Here is a 21,017-nt window from a genome sequence, read left to right as displayed (position 1 = left end):
ATAGAAAATACCAGAGTACATTAACTGTAGTTAAGTATCATTTCGTAAAACTTGCTTTTAGTTGTATGTATATGGGTTCCGAGTCACAGAGGTAAAGGTATTTCTTACCAAGGGTCTCAGTGAAAAATGTTTGAGAGTCCCTGGGGTAGAGATTGAGACATCATCTTTAAATTAGAGACCTCTCCACAGCCAGCCCCCCATGGCCCTCTCAGTGCAGTGCTCTGCAGGACCCTGAGTGCTCTTGTGCGTTCAGGACCCAGAATTTCATCTGAGTCGTCTGTATGGACAGGTAATTCCTGCAGAACACGGATACCACTCTTTCCCTCTTTCCTTTGGGCCCCAGCTGCAGTGCTCAAGGTTAGGGGCAAATTTGTAAGTGATTCAAAGTATCAATATAATTGCTATTGATGTTAGATTCTAACGTACCAATACACTATGTAATCTCAACTTACTGTGGACAATAATGTGTGTTATATTAATAGAATGTATAAAAAAATCGAGTAGAGTAAAATGTAAATTTTTAAAGTTCTGTTGTTGCTGTTGGCCATGGAGCCGTGATTTCTTACTTAGGCCTATAGCTGTCATTCTACAACTTGAGGCAGTTCTGCTAAATACTTACATTTATAAAACTACTTTTGATTACTTTGAACAGCTACTAAATATATAACTGGCTCAATGAAGACACTTGTTCACTTGTTAAACTTACTGCAAAGTAGTTATGTAGCAGTATCAGTTACTCTATTTTTAGAAAGTATAAGTCATAATAACTAATGGAAGACTTGGAACCTTCATTTTAATAAGGTCCAAATAGCACTGCTTAGTCATAGAGCAAAATGATTTTTTTCTGATTTCTTCAGTCAACAAATTAATAATTAAGCTGTTCTAGTTCTAGAAAAACAAATGGTAATGTGGTTTATAGTATGAGGGGTTTAAACTCTTATTGAAGACTTAAATTATTACTATTCTTAAAATAGATACCACCTTTGTTTTGACAACTGTGAATATTAGCAACTGGATAGCCATCATTAATTAATTATATTTGGGTGTTTTTAATATGGAAAGGATGCAACATATGATTCTTTCATAATGTTTTGAAAAGCTAAAAAAGTTAATGAACACATTCTTTAAGTATATGAAGAGACAAGAACTGGGATACTCCTTGTTTGTTCCCCTAAACAAATATATAATATTTTCATCCTCTTTCATAGAGTTAGAAATAAGAAGACGGGAGGATGAGTACAGATTTACAAGTAAGTGACCTCTCCTCAGGTCCTTCTCCGTGATCATTCTTCCTTTTGAGATCTACCTCAGCAAAGTGTGTCAGCAGTAGTAAGGTGGACGTGTATTTGCTTGTGTATTACCAAGAAGGATGTTGTATATTATCTAAATGTGTTTATCATACATCGTATATGTAATTTTGGAACAGTTTTTCATAATTTGTGTAGTTCGTATATGTTAGGTTATTTCAGATATTTAATTTTACTTTTTCTGTTGTGGTATTTTGTAAAGCATAATGTAGAGAGATAAAAAGTATTATATATAGTTTTTCTCTTTAAACATAGACCTACGTATTAACAGGAGTTGTGTTTGTAAAAATTTATACCTTGCCATTTTATATCTTTTTTTCTTTTTGCCTTACAATTAGAGTTGGTCTGAATAATTATTAAGTGGTGGAAATTTTGAGGGAGACACACTGTCTTCCAGCAACTCTTTGCCAGAAACCACAATTTATTTTTTGGTGTATGTGAAGCTTAGTGTAACCTTGTAAATTATGAATAAGTTCCAGCTCAGTGTTTCCAGCCCGGGATTGCCCCTCTGAGCATCAGGTCTGACGGAGCGTGTGGAAGGGCCTGATGCATCCAGGGTAGTGTTCATTCTGGTGTCTTGTGCCCCTTCTTTTGGAGGTGGAATAATTGCTGCACAGAGGGTGAAGGCTACAGGAGCATCATAAAAAGAGTTATGTGGCCCTGTGTTTCAGTAATTAAAATAACAAGTACAAGTAAACAATAAACCAGTTTGATATTTTTCATTTATAATTTGATACTTTTATTTTGCCTTTGAACCAAACAGTATTATATATCTACTGTTTGAAGTGTACTCTCTCTCTATATATAGAAAGTGCCATGAGAACATAACCAGTTTACCAACTCTGGCATGAGATTTATTATATGTAATAAAATTGTATTATCTCTAGTTATTTTTAAATTGTATGAAAATAATAATTATACCATGCATGATAAAATTAAGAAACAAGTAAGTGCAGTAGAATTAGATTACATATAAGAATGTAAGATGTAAATACTATACTTTAACTGCTTGTATAATAAATATTTTCTAATCTAAAGATATAATCAAATATGCTGTCAGTATTATAGTCATAAATTTAGGCAGATCACTTGTGAAACTAGTAGTAAGGTCTACAATGAATATTTTGAAAAAATATGAGTTACATGTACTGATTTAATATAATTTAAAGGTTAACAAGTGATAGTATTTACAAACTTAGGTAAAAGCTATTTATAATTATATGTATTGATTGACTTAGAAATTAATACTTTGAAAGCTTAAATAGAATTTATTATTATATATAGTTTAGTCTGATTGTAAGTTAAGGCATTAGGCCACATATATAATCAAAATATTCTTGAAAGTTCTTTTGGAAATCACATGTCAGAGACCAACATACCACATAGTAAAACTGATGGCTGACAGTAGAAGTACCCCACGCCATAAAAATTTACGATCTGTATTTGGAATAAAGAGATAGGCAGTTGGGACTGGGACATTTCTCAGGTCGTATCCAGGAGCTTGTCCATTTCCTTGCACCAAAAGAATACCCACTAAAAAAAAAAAAGACTGATGTTGTTTTTTTTTTCTTTCATCATTGGAACATATGTTTTCTTAAGTGGAGCACCAGCTAAAATATTGGGTTGGCCAAGAAGTCCATATGTTTTTTTCTGTAAAATAAAAGACATATTTTTCATTTTCACTAATAACTTTATTGATTTGGATATTTTGAGTATGTTGGCTATTTCTCATGTGATGGAATGTTGATTGTTATCAATTAATGTCTCAATTTGATCACTATCAACTTCAACTGGTCTACCCGACTGTGGAGCATCATCCAGTGAAAAATCTCCAGCACGAAACTTAACAAACCACTTTTGACACGTTACATCAATCACAGCACCTCCTCTATACACTGCACAAATCCTTTCTTGCATTTCAGTTGCATTATTACCTCTCTTGAAATAATAAAGCATAATATGCCGAATACATGTATTTTCCTTCATCTTCAATATTAAAATGGCTACACAAAAAATCACCAGTTTCGATAAATTTTTCATAAAATGCACACTGATAGGACCGCTGTCACAATAGAGTCTAACAAAATTGTTTCAAATGAAGTTAGAGACAACCAAGAGGTACTAAAGTCATCTTACGGAAAAAACAAATGAACTTTTTGGCAAATCAATAGCTGGTTTGCATTTAAGGGCTACATTATAGAAATACTTAAACACTAACGAAATAACAATGCTAGTAGCGAATTCTTCTATGACACTTATAAAAGAATCTGCTAGACACTGTTGTGTTTTATATATATTAACTCACTTAATCTTCCCAACACCTGTAAGGCAGAGAAACTTTATTTTCACCCTCATTTTATAGATGACAAAACTGAAGCACAGAAATTTTAAGTAATTTGCCCAGGTCTATACAGCTGATGAGTTTCATGTAGCTAACCACTGCGCTAGCCTGCCTGTTCATAGCCCTGCTCATTGTAAAGAGTTGCTCATGCAGTGAGACAGGCAGAGACAGAGACTAAGAGAACAAGAGAGTTATCTCAAGTTTTCTGCGGCATATTTTAATGAAATGCAATGATGAACCTCATCTGTTTTGTACTATTTAAATTATTCCTTTTTTAACTTAAATCACTGAGTAAGTTAAATACATACATCATGTGACTGTAGTTACTGGTCTGGACAATTGAAAATACTGTTGGGATTCTTTCCTTCAGCCAAGGGAGAGTGAGAATAAAATTTTATTTTGTTTTTGTTCTAGGCATCTGCTGATAAACTGATAGTTCACCGGCAATATCAATCCCATCTAGTTAAGCATTGTATCTTTAATTAAGGGACTAAAAAGATCCAATGAAAATCCTATAAAATCAGATTCAGATAGCGCCAGGGGACAGTGAGTCTTACTATACTTGGTTTCTCTGGTAGACTCACAGAATCACTCGTAGATGGGGAAGAGACTGTGGAGGTCATAAGTCTCAGTATTTTCACTTTGTAGTAAGGAAGCAGGCCAAGTAAAGTTACATGACTTGACATGGTCCTATGACTACACAGCAGCAGAACTGAGGCTAGAACCAAGTTCTTTATTTCTCAGGTCAATGTTTTTGTCTTTCTCTATAGCCATGCTTCTTTTCATTTGTACTAAAAAATATATATACCTTTGTTTCTCTTTCAAAGTGCCTCCAAATCAATTGCATTTTGTTCTTATACCTTCCAGCCATGTGTTTGAATTGGATAGGACAGGAATTATTACCTTTTATAGATTAGGAAACAGCTTTACCTGACTTGCCCCAAATCATATAGCTGTTTAGAGACAAAACAAGGATAAAAACCAGAGCCTTCTGAGTCCTGCCATTATTCTTTTTTCCATTATACTGCCTTTCCTTAAGTGAAAAGGCATCCTTCATACAGGTTTACATAAATAGGGAGTGGAGGATAAATAGAATCTATTTCCTTTACTTGAGTTTTCCTGAAAAACTGTTTTCTGTAAATTTGTTACTAGATAATTGGAAATTTTCTTTCTTTTTAGGTAAGACAGATTGTCAAAATATTTGAATTTTTCTAAATAAGTGATTGGTTTTAGATATATGGTTTATTTAATGGGCATATTTTCAAGTAAAATATAACAACGCTCTAGTAATTCCTGTGGCACTTTTTCAGAATTGCTTCAGATTGCTGGGATCAGTCCACACGGTAATGCTTTAGGGGCATCAGTGCAGCAACAGGTAAACCAACAAATGCCTCAGGAAAAAAGAGGAGGTGAAGTCTTGGATTCTTCCCATGATGACATAAAACTCGAAAAGAGTAATATTTTGCTGCTTGGACCAACTGGGTCAGGTAAATAACTTCCTGAAGAAATTTACTACTCATTTAAAAAACAGAAGATAAATAGTTTTGTAACCTGTGTTTTGTGATTGGGAGATCCTGGATCTTGAGAAGAAAATCCAAGGCCAATTGTATGCATGCGTTATCAGGATTTCTGCATGGGCTTCAAGCTGGATTTGCGGCATTGATACTGCCCTTTAGGCCAATTTCTAACAGCAGGGATAATAAAAAATAATATACCATTAGATCTGAATAAAAGTGGAGAAATGATGTCACAGTGATTTTTAATTATATACTATTCAAATTTATTTTGCATTTTTGTAGAGAATTTGTGTGTCAACATATTTTTAGTTACTGTTTCTGTTTGTAGGTAAAACTCTGCTGGCACAAACTCTAGCTAAATGCCTTGATGTCCCTTTTGCAATCTGTGACTGTACGACTTTGACTCAGGCTGGATATGTAGGTGAAGATATTGAATCTGTGATTGCCAAACTGCTCCAAGATGCTAATTATAATGTAGAAAAGGCACAACAAGGTATGTTTTCAGCATAGCTTGCTTGTCTGTCCCTCAGTAGGCTACTGAGGAAGCAATCTAATATTAAGAGCTAATATTATTTTGAATCGAGGAGTCAAATTCTGTAATTATATAAAAGTAGCCATGTTAAACAATTTCTAGTATACTAAGGACCACTAAGTTTGCTTTGCCTTACTGTCACTAGATGATTACTTAGGTGAAAACTAAATTACTAATCTATTAGATCCTTGATACTGTCATTGTATTTGCTGTTCTGACTCTCCTCTGGACTCCTAATGCTGGGGTGGGGAGGAGAAGGGGGCAAGGACAAGAGCAAGGGCAGGAGAGTACAGAATGAATCTAGAAACAGATGAGCCTATTGACCTATGGGATGTCATAGATACTGCATTTCTCCTTTCCCCATCTATCAGCTGTCCTTACTTACATGAAGAGCTTGCACTTCTGTCCAAAATCCTTCAAGACATATTTTAAAACAGTATAGTTGGGAAAGAGACAAAGTTTTGCTAGTATCAGCACTGCATGTACCTCCTGTTTTGAACACTATACCTCTATAAGACTCCTAGCCTAGAATCAAGAACCAGAAAACATTAGTGGAGTAAATAACTAACTATTGTCAGACAGAATTGATTATCATACCCAAGTGATATTGTATAAAATAAATTATAAAACATATGCACAAAATGATGAATGGGAGAGTGTGCAGTGTTTTGGGTTTTTTTTTTTTTTTTTAATCACATTAAGCCATTGAATATGTTAAGTGTGAAAGATCAAATAACTTGGCTCTCTGGCTACCTAGTCTTTTAAAGCTGAGGTTATCTATCTTGTGTGTATCTTTTTCATATTATAAATAAATTCCTCCTTAAATTATAGGAATTGTCTTTCTGGATGAAGTAGATAAGATTGGCAGTGTGCCAGGCATTCATCAGTTACGGGATGTAGGTGGAGAAGGCGTTCAGCAAGTAAGCAGTTGAATATTTTGTTCAAGCCCACTAAAAGGAAGGGAATACATCAGCCTCCCAATATTGTACGTTTGGTTTCATATTTAATTAGATTCTGTTTGTTTATTTTTCCCATCCCCAAACTCCACATACCATTTTAAAGTAGTTCAGATCCTAAAAGAAAGCTAATTGGTGATTTTAAATACCAAATTACCTTTTTTAGGATATTAAAATTATTTTAAAGAACAGAAAAAAATGAAATTTAATTTTTGTTGGTTTTATTCCTCAAGGGCTTAGTTAAACCTTTCTAGAGGACTCTTACAGAAAGTTCTGGTTCTAACTAGACACAATGAACTATGTACATGTATCTTATTCTTTTCACTTAGTTAGAAAATGGGATAAAATAGTGTTTCATTCCTTGTAGAGTCATAATTAAGGTCCAAATGATACATTGTTCAACTGACCTTTTACTGGTAACTAATTATGACCTAAACTACAGGATAAGAAAAATTGCTTTCTTTTGTTGACAAGACATAGAGAAGTACAATCACAATAAGAAAATGTGCTGGATAATTTTAAAGACATCTCAAAATATAGATGTTCTCAAAGTTTAATACTAGGAGTGGAATAAAATTTTTATTTATATAAAAGACAAATCTTTAACTTTTTTTCAACTCTGAATGTCCCCACAATGGTTGGGAAATCTATTACCATCTCATGGAGTCATAATTCTATCTTTATGTTGGAATTATGTCTTAACCATCAAAACAACCTCTCAGTTGACTATTTCCTGAATACATGAGGAGTCCTATAACTATTCCACCTGACTTTATGAATTATTAATGTGATAGTATATGTTAGTTGTAGAAATATGGGAGTTTTCTTAAGTTATGCTCATTGACCACAACCACATATTATTTTCCCCATTAAATCCCATTATCTAAAGTATAATAAATAATACACTTAGAAGATGATGCTATAAATCATTCATTCTTTATTTAGGGCTTACTAAAACTACTAGAAGGCACAATAGTCAATGTTCCAGAAAAGAATTCCCGCAAGCTACGTGGAGAAACAGTACAAGTCGATACAACAAACATCCTGTTTGTTGCATCTGGTGCTTTCAATGGTTTAGACAGAATCATCAGCAGGAGGAAAAATGAAAAGGTAAGTTTTTCTGAGGGGTTACTGGGATAGAGAGCATTTGAAGTTACAGAGGATGGACACTCAATTTCTATTCTCATATCTGCTGGCTGCTAGTTGTGAATTTTTAAGAGTTAGGTTTTCTTAGAGCATACCAGGAACATAGTTCTAGTTTTTTTTTTTCTTTTTAATTTCAGAATAGTAAATTAGAATATTTCTAAATGTCACCTATATATGGGCATCTTTTAAGTATAACTTGATGATTTCAATTTTATGGTTCATTTAAGGAGTTATTTTATTATTTGAAGTAAGTGTTATAACAGTAAAATTTGTGTTCATTCCTCTTGCTCAGTTCGCTGAAGCCCAGTGAAGAGCTTCTCTCCCTTGCCCCTGCCCATAGATCACCGCTGACGTTCGCAAATGGAAGGAAGAAGTTTGGGAATTGGAGGGAGGGTTGTGAATCCCACATAGTTTTATAGATGTTTTGTAAGCATTCTTACAAATCTTGATTTTAACTGAAACATATTTCTTCATATCATCAAGGTATATGCCCAGAACCTATTTGTTGATTGATTATAGTAAAATATAATATCAACATAGAAGCCCAAAAGACCTGTACTTTTCATGTTTTTGTGTTTTACATAATGTCTAGCCACAAATGATCCCTTTTATATGACATAATAGTCTTCCTAAATGAATATATCAATAGATCAACTCTTTGCTGTATCACTTGCTTTAAGTCTCTCTCCCTGGCTTTGCATGCACTAGTTTCAGTACCAGTTTAGTAGTAGTAAAAATACAATGCCGCTAATGGGATGGTTGCCTGTAGTAAGTCCTCTGCATAGTCTAAATGAGAACACTCTTGGACATATACTGACAGAGCCCTGTGATGCTGTTACTCCTCAGTTCCAGGCCTTATTCGGCATGGGTGGGGTTATATTTCTATTTTTCATATTATTAGTTTGTCGGGCGAGGGTTGCTTTTGAAATTCTGAATAAATTAACCTAACAAAATAGAAAGAAATTATTTCTGTGTGTCAAAGAAAGAGCGAAAGACTTTATATTTGAAATTCTGGGACCATGTTCTGACATTTACTTATAATTAATAATTCCAACAAGAATTTGAAGCTAGAAGCATGTAGAAAAGAACAGTTGAATATAATGTGAGAGCCCTGGCTGGTGTGGCTTAGTGGACTGAGTGCTGGCCTGCGAACAAAGGGTCGTGGGTTCAATTCCCAGTCAGGGCACATGCCTGGATTGCGGGCCAGGTCCCCAGTTGGGGCCGTGCACATGACAGGCAACCACACACTGATGTTTCTTTCCCTCTTTTTCTCCCTCCCTCCTCTCTCTCTCTCTCTCTAAATAAATAAGTAAATAAATAAATAAATCTTTAAAAATAATGTGAGAAAAGAGATAGGAAACATATAGAAGGGAGGTTTAGGTCATATGTGATCTTCAGGAGAGACAAAGATTAAAAAAATAGTTTGTCACATAGATCTTTATGAAAAGGAGACAGGCATAAGAATCTTCAACAGTGATTTTATAGAGGATTAAACACATGCTGTTTTATCAACGTTCGTTGAAAGCCCTGGGTACAATAGTAAGCAATGTACTTGTATTCCAACCATATCAAAGTGCTTGTAGGCCTAAGTTTTATTCCTTTAGAATCATGGGTGTCCAACCTTTTGGCATCTCTGGGCCACACTGGAAGAAGAGTTGTCTTGGGCCACATATTAAATACATTGTGACATGTAATCACAAAAAATCTCATAATGTTTTAAGTAAATTTACAATTTTGTGTCGGGCCACATTCACAGCCATCCTGGGCCGAAAGCAGCCCATGGGCCGCAGGTTGGGCACCCCTGCTAGATCATGCCCTGCACTACCTCAGTCTAGTTGGCAAAGATACATGTTCCTCCTTTAAGACTCAGTCTGTTAAACGATTAGGAAATTCCTCTGTGAAGGCTTTCTTGATCGCCACCTACCCTCACTCCCCTGTACGTGCCCCTTTTCCTCCTTTCCACTGCCCCTGTTTCCCGGACAGTTGTCCTTTATTGCACCTGTGACACTGTAATACCTTCATGTGTTCTCACTCTAAACAAACCCTTGTAGGGTAGGGGCTGTGTTCAGATTTGTATCCCCAGGGTTTTATAGTAATGCTTAATGTTTGTATTTACATAATAAATATATATTTATTACTATATATGCATATATATAACATATGCTTAATAAATGCTTAAATTATTAAAAGGTATTTTGCTTTCCAGTATACTGATGGTCCATGTACACAGCTTAGGGAATCATGGGAATTGATTTTTAACTTAAGCTGTTTTCTCACATAGCATGTGCTTGTACTTTTGAGAAAAGCTATATGACATATCAAAATTAAGCTTTCTGATGATTGCCTAGAGTATAGTTGTTTTATATTGACTGAAGCAAGATCCATACACTTTAGATATCCAGCCTTTTGCAGCAGTTAGCATTCTTGTCTGATGTTATCCTTACATGTTCTTTATAAAATCTAATCTTAAATTACTCTGATTCATAGGTTCATCTGTGTAACCCTAAATCATAGTTAGCGGTAACTTAAGATACTTGTGGATAATTTCTTTGTAAGGCTGCTTGTTCCATAGGCAATAGTTCCATTTACACTATTACAAAATTAACTTTGGTTATGCAGTAATTACTGTCTCCATTTTCACAGTTCTTACACAGTTTGGAAACCACACTAATTCACAGGTCTCAGAAAAACCCTACAGCATCATTATCTGAGTTCTAAGGGACTTCTTTTTATAGTTTTTACTTATCTACTTTTACTAGAAATCTTTGAAATCTTTGAAAGTTGGTTGTTATATAGGGGTTAGGTTCTGAATTCTGAAGGCAGATAGACCTGAGTTCAAATCCTGCCTCTGCCAGTTACACATATGAGGGTTTGTCCAAGGTATTAGGTACTTAACCTCTCTAGGCCCATTTGCTTCACTGTAAAATGTGAATGGTAATAGGACTTTCTTACGTTACAAAGATCACATGAGATGTGCGTGCAGAGAACTTACAATGCAACTTCATCTGTTATTTATAACATCCATCTGTTCTTTGGCAGTATCTTGGATTTGGAACACCATCTAATTTGGGAAAAGGCAGAAGGGCTGCAGCTGCTGCAGACCTTGCCAATCTAAGTGGCGAATCAAATACTCACCAAGACATTGAAGAAAAAGATCGATTATTACGTCACGTAGAAGCCAGAGATCTCATTGAATTCGGCATGATTCCTGAGTTTGTGGGGCGGTTGCCTGTGGTAGTTCCTTTGCATAGCCTAGATGAGAAAACCCTTGTACGAATACTAACTGAGCCACGTAATGCTGTTATTCCCCAGTACCAGGCATTATTCAGCATGGATAAGGTTAGATTTTTATTTTTCATACTTTGTCAATTTATGGGATGGTTTTTTGTTTGTTTGTTTTTGCTGTTGAAGCTGCTTTAGATTAGCATAAGAAATTAAAAAAACAGTCCTGATAATCGGGAATACCAGACTATTCCCCACTAAATATGGATCTAGGAATTAGGGAACATACATTTTGTTATATTAGACATTTAAGAATTGGCTTTATTTTTTCTTAATTAAAATCTTCATTATAGCTTGAAGTCCAAAGATATGTATGTATTAGTCCAGTGGTCTACTCTCCACCCTTCAAGTCAGACACACAGGATTGTCCTTTCAGCCTTGATGCTTGAAATGCTTTTGTTATGATATACTGCATATACTTTTATATACTTTTTTCTATAAAGTTTTATTAACTCCCACATCAACTCTGCAGCCAAGCACCTGGAGGTCACTCAAGCCCCCACAGCCAATCAGATAGCAAATGTTTTGGGTTTTATGAACTTGGTATCTCTAAATACTAGTCTCCTCCTCTCTATTGCCATTGCCACTACCTCAGCTCAAGCTCTTTTATCATTCTTCACCATAACCCATGCATTTGGTTCCTAATTGGTCAGTCTCCTAGTCTCACATGTGTCTCTGACCATGACCACCATCATTATCTTCCACTTTACTTCCAGGTGGATCATTTTAAATTATTGAGCACAGTGCCCAACAAACAGATATTAAGTTCTTAATAAATATTTATTGAGTGAGTAAACACAAAGCTAGTTATTTTACTCCCCTCCTTAAAATCCTTCAGTGGTCCCCTGGTCGTATTTAGATGCCCCTGCTTTGGGGTCCCTTAGTGCGATGTGCACGTGCTGTGCCGTGAGTAGCAGTTCGCTTACTTGTCACCTCCCGGTAGACCAGGTTCCCTGAGGGCAAAGAGGATGTCCGCTTCATCATTCAGTCTCTAATGTATAAGTACATAGGGGTTCAGTGATTGCTGAGTGAAGTTCTAGAAAGTCCGTGTTAATCTAGAAAAATGTCTCTTCAAGGATTAAGGACAAACTTGTTATTCATAAACTGATACCTTCTTATAGATTATGATGGAAACAAGCGGTGCTTCTTGAGGCAAGGATTCTAAAAAACCATGAGAGATAAATACCTCACTTAAAATTTGCATTTTCTAAAGGTAGAAATTAATAACCAAAAGTTGTTTAATACTAATATTTTGTGAAATATGATATTCCAAAGTACTTTGATGTTCTTTTTGGTATTTTAAATTCTCAATAATTTGAACTGTATTTTGAAATGTGTGGTAATTTAGAGAGACTTGTCTAACATTTTACCTTTGTTCTATAGGATGAGGAAGTTAGTAACACTCTTTAAAATGTATGTTTTCTAGTAAGAAATTGATTGTCTAAAAGTGCTCTATTCTGAAAGGGGATAGATAGGGTCAGTCAGGATTCTGGCCCCATATTTCCAAGTATTAGTGAATCAGTGTACTTAACCTTCTGGTACTTTTTTAACTGTGAAGTCAGGGGATTGGTTCCTTTTTGTTCTAAAAGACCAGTAATGGTGTTAAGTAGTAATAGTTAATAGATCAAATGCTATATGATTATATTAGGAAAATATCATTAAGTATTATTTAAATTCTCATTTCTTTTAAATGTATTTTTAGTGTGAGCTAAATGTTACGGAGGATGCTTTGAAAGCTATAGCCAGATTGGCACTGGAACGAAAAACAGGTGCACGAGGACTTCGGTCCATAATGGTGAGTTGATGTTATTATTACAAAATCTAGATTACTTCTTCATCTGAGTTTTGGGAATATTAAGCCTTCATGTTTTTTCCTTGGAAATATGCAAAGAATTGACCAAGTGTCCTTGTGATTCTTTTTTTGTCACAGTAGATTATATTTTTCTTCCTAAAAAGAAACTTTAAAGTGTTTGCAACAAAGGACACACATAATATGATAGATGAAATAGAGAAAAACCAGGATCAAGGGAGAGAGAATTACCAAAAATTCTACACAGGCCTTTTGACTGAGCCCCACAGTGCTTTCTCAGACCCATTGAAATCGTCATTTTTGTTGTTTGTTGGCTTGAAATTAACTTGCAGATACCATGACACTGTACCCCTAAATTTTTTAGTATGGTATGAACTAACTATTTTTTATTTTGTAACAAGTCCTAGAAATCCAGCCTATTTTTAGCCACAGCCCACTCTCCCTTAGAGTTCTTTTCCCTTACCTGCAAGATCTGGCTGCACAGTGAGTTACTGTTTCTCTGCATGCTCCCAAAGCAAGATCATGTTCCTATTTTCTCTTAAGGATTTCACTGCTAAGTATTACTTCTCTCATCTCAATGGGACAGTTTGAGATTATACTCTCTAATGAAGGCCTACACTTCAGGTGCTACTGATTAAGGACAGATTTATATAAACATGCAAACTAGAAGAGTAGGTGATAGCATTGACACTTTTTAGGAAATCTGATGTATTCGACCAGTATTTTCCTTAAGATGGAATATAATCCAGCCCTACCTGTAGGTAAAACTAGTTTTCTTTAATAAGCGATTTTAGATCTATTGAAGCACTTGAGACAAATGCTTATTTGAAGTCATAGCAAAATTAAAGAGCCTGGTAGAGATGATTTAGGATTAAATCATTTCCAAAGTAAGGATTACCAGTTGACCTCTTGGGTCAGAGAATATGCCAGGAATGGTTTTGAAAAACATCGAAATCCAAAAGCAGGCAGAGAAGTACAAACAAGTGGCCTTCCCTTGTAGAATGACTTCTTTCTGAATTTAGTTAGAAACTGTTTTAATACGAAGGATATAAAAGCTTTTATGCTGACTTTTGCAACATTCAGTTTGTGGTACATAATAGGGATTCTGTAATATTTGTTGAATTGATGACTCGATCTGTAGCCTGTAGAATACAAGTATGTTGTATGTAACCTCAGTTTTCTATGTCATTCAGTACTTTTTATCTTTTTAGGAAAAGCTGTTATTGGAACCAATGTTTGAAGTCCCTAATTCTGATATTGTCTGTGTGGAGGTTGACAAAGAAGTAGTAGAAGGAAAAAAGGAACCAGGATACATCCGGTAAAGTGAATAGTCAAGCTGGAATGATGTAAAATTTAAGATCAGCTCTATAGTGCTAGTGGTTTGTCATAAAAATTGCATAGAAATCCTTATATTTATAAGGGAAGGAATAATCATAAACTTTCTGTAGAACAATGTTCTAATTTTGGTTTATAAATAGTTTGTGAGTCTTTTGAAAACTGAGCTTCAAAATTGGCCTCTACTTCTTCCCCTAATGAAGATTAAAAGAGACATACAAGTAGTCCAAATGAAAAGATTTAAATGAACATTACTGCTGATTCTATAATTTGTGAATGACTTGTTTTATGTCTTTCACGAGACCAAAACTTTGTGGACATAATTATTCTCTCATTTGTATCTTATCAGTTGACAAATTTGATACATCTTTCACTGTTGATCTATTCCTGGGTCAGCAAACTTCCTTTTAACGGGCTAGATAAGTATTTTAGAGCCGTACAGTCTGTATTGCAACCACTCGCACTACCCTCACGGCGTGATAGCAGCCGTAGACAATCTATAAATGAGTGTGTCCATCTTCCAGTGAATCTTTCTTTACAAAAACAGACGATGGGTCTGCAGGTATAGTTTACTGACCCAATCAATAAGTATTTATTATATGGTGCTTGACATTAATGTTACCTACACAGAAATTAGGCTTCTGTTTTAACTTTCACAAGATATGTCTTAGGTTTGCTTCCAAGATAATTTAGGAGGCAGTTGATTGATTTTGAACAACTTTTGTTATTCAGAGACAATCTTTAGTTATTAGTGACATTACTATCTAAAGGAATTGTGGTGGTTCGAGCATAATTTTGATTAGTCTGAGTCAAGTCAGATTTGGTTGGAAGCTGTTATCTACTTTACCATAGACATATGCTAAAAGTCAAGCATTTGAGTTGAAATAATAGATTTTAACTTTTTGCTGGAGAAATGGATTTTTTAAGCCTTAACAATTGAAGCCTTGTTGTCAGTTTATTTCAGTAACACATCTGTTAGGGAAAGTGTTAGGAAAATTATTTATAACCCTTGGTTGTGTGGTCTAAATCTTTCCCATATTTCACCACTAAGCAATCTTAATATTAAGAGTGCTCTTAATATTTTTTTGTGGCGTTTTTAGCAAGGTGGATTAATTTATTGAGTCTAGAAATCATGGGTACCCTTCATTTTTACTTAAAAAAACCCTGATGGCTTTTCATTTTAGGGCTCCAACAAAGGAATCCTCTGAAGAGGAGTATGATTCTGGAGTTGAAGAAGAAGGATGGCCTCGCCAAGCAGATGCTGCAAACAGCTAAACCGTCAGACCTTCGTCCTGTATATAAAGCTTTTCCTTCTCATGTTTGGGACCGTGACTGTCTCTGCAGTCTGACATTAAAAGCATTGGGTCTGTCTTGGACATCATACATGGTCAGACGTCTTTAGGATAAAAATCAGATCATGTGTATTATGTAACATCACATCGATTGGTACAGAGGACATTATGTGGACTTTATACAGTGTTCAGAGATAAAGTGTACATTATTTTGGTTCAGTTTTTTTAAAAAATATGCTTAAACAAAATTCTTAGGGGTTCTTTTAAGCAATGCAGATGTTGCAATAACTGTGGATTTTACAATAATGTTACTCTACAAATGGGAAAATAAATTCTTTAAAATTGAAGATTGAGATACCATTTTTTAGTTTAATCTTTCTTACCCATATTCATTTCCTGAAAATATCAGAATTTTATTCATTTTAAACATTGGAACAGGTAGTTTCCAAGTAAAAATTTTCATGGAAAAAGTACCCTGAAGAACCATATTTTAATAATTCCTTTAGCTTTATTCCAATATTCATAATCCATTATTATTATGAAGCACCTACCAAAGTGTTTCATAATAGTAATGGAAGCGAGGTAGTCTCAGTCTTACCCGCTAATGCATGACACTGATTTTCCAATTGGTACTATGAAAAAGGCCATTCTCTTGCCGACTTGTCTGATTTATTTGCGATCTTTAATGCATTTTAATGCCATGAGTGAGCAGATGGAATTGAAGTCTGCCTTAAATCTTCAGAAAAAGACAACATCTAATTCTGGAAGTAGCATGCAGCAGCATCATAGTAACAGCCATGTGCTGAACTAAATAAAATATCCTGATATTGTACATTTACCTAAAGTACTGAGTTAGTTTTTTGTTTCGTTTTGTTTTGTTTGTGCTGGATATTAGTCTAATTCTTTGGCTTCATAGAACATTAAAGAAAATTGTGCTTTGCTATCAGCATAAGTTAATGTGTTCACACTAAAATATAAATTATTAATCTTCATTATAGAGTGGGGCAAAAGGTTTACCGTTCCTATGGAAAATAATAAAGTAATTAATAAATAATAATACAAGAATAAACTCTTGTGTTTTGTGTACTCACAACTGTAAACCTACTTTTACCCCACCCTGTATAAAATTAAACAGTGGGGAAGATTTGGGGGACTTAAAAATGAAAATTATTTGTTTCCATGAATATTAAAATATTTGGGTACCTAAATATTTGGGTACCTTTTAAGCTTTTTCTTCTATAATATTGATACAATTTTCTATACTATTCATTCAGTTCAAATGTATTTGAAATTGTTTAAATCCAAATACACTGAGATATTTCTTTTTATTTTTTGGTTTCTAGACTCTTGGGTTCTCCTTTTACCCCCCTTCTTTGTGAGAGAACTTTAAAGCCATTAGCAAATTCTCAGTGCTGTTGATGAAGAGTTGGGCTTTCTGGGATGTAGTCAGAGATGTGCTGATGGCTGGGGCAGGACCAGGAGTTCACTTTTGCCAAGTGTTTAAGCCCGGTCGCTACAGTAGAACAGAAGAAACAGGTGTCCTTCTGAGTCTCCCTAGTAAAGGTTAAAGTTTTTTTCAGGAAGCCTTTCATATTATAACTGTTCATTATCTTTCTCTTATAGCACCATTAGCTACTAAATATATTAAGGGTAATCCTCCAGGAATGGACTGGGAGACATTTTAGTCACAACAACTTACTTTGGTTTGGAAGTTGTTAACAAAACGTAATTGATGTTTTTAAATCAAACTCAGTTGAGTATAACTACAATTTTTATCTTGAAACTTATGTTTTAGCATTTGAATAAACCAAAAGGACTAAATGCCGTGTGGTGGTGTGTCCATAATGCAGTGCCATTTTTAAAAGGACACAGATACTGTGAGCTGCTTTATTCTAATGTTTGGTTAATCCTTGGCACTTTTATATCCTGCTAATAAATTCTCCTGGTCGTAAAATCCATAGATAAAAAGTCCATTATTAAGGTTTATATTAAATATTTATTCAAAATCCTTATGTAAATATCCTGCATGGGCCCCACACTAGGGACACAGACCAAGCTTTTCAAGAAGCTTACGAGTCAAGTAGGGCAAGCAAACACAAGCATCGGTGCATTAGAGTAACGGAAGTGAGGTAAACAAGTGTGGTTGCACAAAAGGCGGTGGCCCAGATGGATCTAGAAGAGCAAGTAGGACTTTTCCAGAAAGGAATAGTGAAGATAACAGAAATTTGAAACAACTAGGGAGATTGAGGAGTTGAGAAATAGGCAAGTGTGACTTCCCCTTACTGCTCTGAGATGACCATTTAACATTCTCTCCCCTTCAACTGAAGACATTGCCTCATATTTTACTGAGAAACCATCAGAAGATTGAAGTGTCACCTTCCCATCATCAAATCTGTAAACCTACCTGCTTTAGCACCCAACCTTTTTTTCTCCTGCTAAACCTGAAGAATCCCTCTTACCAAAACTCATCGTCATTAAAGGGGATCCCATCATTTCTCATTTCTCAAGAACTTTATTTATTTTGTCTGTATCTCTACTACATTGTCTCCTTCTGAATCATTCCCAGCAGCATCTAGACACTGCCTAGTATTTCCTGTCCTACAGCAAACATCCCAAGTTTATTTTTCACTTGTTTGTCTTTCCTACTGCACACGGTGAAGACCATGCCTGTTTCGTTAACTGTAACAGCACCTACCAAAGTGCTTCATGTGTTTATTTGGTGCTCCATACATTTTAAAAGAAATAATAGAGTATCTTGTATACTAGGTTAACTTGTACTTTTATGCAGAAAGTAGTAGGGCATTAAAAGGGTTTTAAATAGAAAAGTTGGACACTACTAGGTGTGTTTTTGGATTGTTGGGAAGAGGAGGCTCTGAGGAAGAGGGAGGGAACCATGGTTCGAAGCCTGTTCCCGGACATTTCTTCAGCACTTACCCTTTATATCTCCTGCTTCATCACTCTTCTCCTGTTTTCAAGTCAGTTACAAGTGTACAAACAAAACACAACTCCCTTGAACTGGAGTCCCCTCCACAGTAAACTAAAAGTTGGCTTTGCTGTTTCTAATTCCTTTCCAGGCTTTGATTCAAAGTGATGAGAAGTTATTGGAAGGTTTTGCACAGAGAAATGACATAATTTGGCTTAGTTTTGAGACCATTCTGGTTGCAGTATAAGTGAATAGACTATAAAGAGGTAAGGATTGAATCAAGACGTTTGGGGCCACTAGTATCATCCGCCTCCTGATTGATGATGGATTGGACTAAGGTGATAGCAGTGGAAAGTGGAAGAGTGGGTAGGTAGCTATTTTTGAAAATATGATGAAAAGGTATCCCATGTTCTTCAATGGGGAAACAGTATTATAGAGATGTCTGTTATCCCTACATTAATTTATATATTTAATGTTCCAATAAAATACCAATAAGGTTTAAATTAAAATTCACAAATAGAGTCTAGAGTTCATATGGAAGAGTAGGCAGGAATTGTAAACAGCAAAATGGGAATGTGTACTCATATAGTGCTTACTCTGTGGTCGTCTAAAGCAACCACTTAGGTACATTCTGTTAACCCTTCTTACAGATGAAACTGAAGCCCAGTGGTTAAGTAGCTTTCCCAAGGTCACACGAGTAGTAACAGTCAGGATTTAAGTCCAGGTAGATTGGGTGAGAACCTCTCCGCTTAAGCAACACACTGAAAGAGGAATGAAGAGGTACTGCCTCTGCTGTTTAAAAAATGATATATAAAGCTTTACAAATTTGTGTGTACCAGTGTATGAATGAACAGAGACCAAAGGAAAAGTATGTAAAGTCTAGAAATAGATCCCAAATACACATAGGAATTCAATATTGGAAATGGTGGTATTTCAAATTAGGAAAAGAACATTCAGTAAACGGCAATGACAACTGAGTACCCATCTAGGAAATTCAGTTATAGCCATGCCTTACCCTAATAAATTTTAAGGTAGGCCTTTAAATGTTATATACAGTATTATGTAATTTGTAAGATACAAGTAAATATTATGTAGAGTATTACAGAGAGTTTCTGAGAAATACGAGGTCCCTTGGGAAATGGAGTCAGGCTCCACTTGGGTCTTGTCATGGTATAGAGCTGGACTGTTACCCAAGAGGGCATCCGTTACCTTTGCTTTAAAAAGTAAAGATCGAATTATATGATTCTAGAACAATTGGACATCCAAAGTGGGGCAGGGGAAGAACCTTGGCCTAAGTCTCATCCTTACACAAAAATTCACTCAAAAGGAATCACAGACCCAAATGTAAACCTATAAAACTTACAGGAAAAGTACAGGAGAAGAATTTAAAGATCTAGGACTAAGTGAAGAGTTCTTAACACCTGACCCCAAAAGCATGATCCATACAGGAAAAAAACTGGTAAGTTGGACTTCATCAAAATTAAGAACTTTTGCTCTGCATTAAGTCCTATTAAGAGGATGAAAAGTCAAGCTATAAACTGGGATAAAATATTTGCAAAGCATGTATTAAATAAAAGGCTAGTATCTAGAATATATATAAAGAACTCTAATCTCAACAGTAAAAAATTAGAAAATGGGCAAACGTGATCAGACATTTTAATGAAGATATGCAGATGGCAAATAAAAGATGTTCAACATAATTAGTCATTAAGGAAGTGAAAATTAAAACCACGACGAGAGCTCTACATACCTATCAGGATGTCTACAAAGAATAGTAACATCCCAGATTGCGAGAATGCAGAGAAACTGGATCACTCGTATCGCTGGTGGTAATGTAAACTAGTACAGCCTCTTTGGGAAAAAGTTTGGCAGTTTCTTTAAAAACTAAATATGCAACTGTCATATGACCAAGCAATTGCACTCATGGGCATTTATTCCAGAGAAATGAAGGTTTATGTTCACAGAAAAACCTGTATACACAATGTTCATAGCAGCTTTATTCGTGATAGCCCCCAAATGGAAACAACCACAAAGTGGGAACACCTTTCAACAAAATGATTGTGAACAAAGTGTGGCTTTTAATTTTACCCACTTTTTTTTTTTACACATCTTTATTGCAATAAAAAGGAATGCTATTAATACAACAACCTAGTTGAATCTCCACAGGATTATACTGAGTGGAAATCGGTAGTCCTGAAGGGTTATGATTCCATTTATATAAGATTTTTGAAAGGACAGGACATAAAAATGGAGAGCGGATTAGTGGTTGCCAGCGGTTAAAGAAGGGAAGTGGGTGTGGCTATAAAAGGGAAAATTAGGGATCCTGGAAGTGATGGAAATAAATATTCCGTATCTTCACTGTATCAGTGTCAACATCCTGGTTGTGATAATTTCACTACAATTTTGCAAGGTATTATTACCATTTGGAGAAACTGGGTAGAGAGTACTGTATTATTTCTTACAACTTCGTATGAATCTATAATGATCTCAGAGTTTAATTAAAAAAAAAAACAATCATTAGCATGGCTTACCCTTCCCCTCCTGCTTAAAACTCCTCAGTGCTTTCCCATTGTTCC

At 35.2% G+C, this 21,017-nt stretch overlaps 1 protein-coding gene across 1 annotated transcript in view; it reads left to right on the top strand.

Moving 5' to 3' along the window:
- Window positions 1-15,865, top strand: part of CLPX (caseinolytic mitochondrial matrix peptidase chaperone subunit X) — a 32,561-nt gene extending 16,696 nt beyond the window's left edge. The window contains exons 6-14 of the mRNA XM_024567520.3: window positions 1,209-1,250; window positions 4,959-5,135; window positions 5,494-5,658; window positions 6,529-6,617; window positions 7,599-7,763; window positions 10,839-11,138; window positions 12,784-12,876; window positions 14,103-14,209; window positions 15,411-15,865. Coding sequence (XP_024423288.2) covers window positions 1,209-1,250; window positions 4,959-5,135; window positions 5,494-5,658; window positions 6,529-6,617; window positions 7,599-7,763; window positions 10,839-11,138; window positions 12,784-12,876; window positions 14,103-14,209; window positions 15,411-15,501 — 1,229 coding nt within the window. The 3' untranslated portion in view covers window positions 15,502-15,865. The remainder of the gene's footprint in view (window positions 1-1,208; window positions 1,251-4,958; window positions 5,136-5,493; window positions 5,659-6,528; window positions 6,618-7,598; window positions 7,764-10,838; window positions 11,139-12,783; window positions 12,877-14,102; window positions 14,210-15,410) is intronic.
- The last annotated feature ends 5,152 nt before the right edge of the window (window positions 15,866-21,017 follow it).

The sequence above is a fragment of the Desmodus rotundus genome, chromosome 7 (genome assembly GCF_022682495.2).
Source record: "Desmodus rotundus isolate HL8 chromosome 7, HLdesRot8A.1, whole genome shotgun sequence".
Taxonomy (NCBI): Eukaryota; Metazoa; Chordata; class Mammalia; order Chiroptera; family Phyllostomidae; genus Desmodus; species Desmodus rotundus.
Note: the sequence above shows the minus strand (reverse complement) of the source record. Positions and strands in the feature narration are given on the sequence as shown.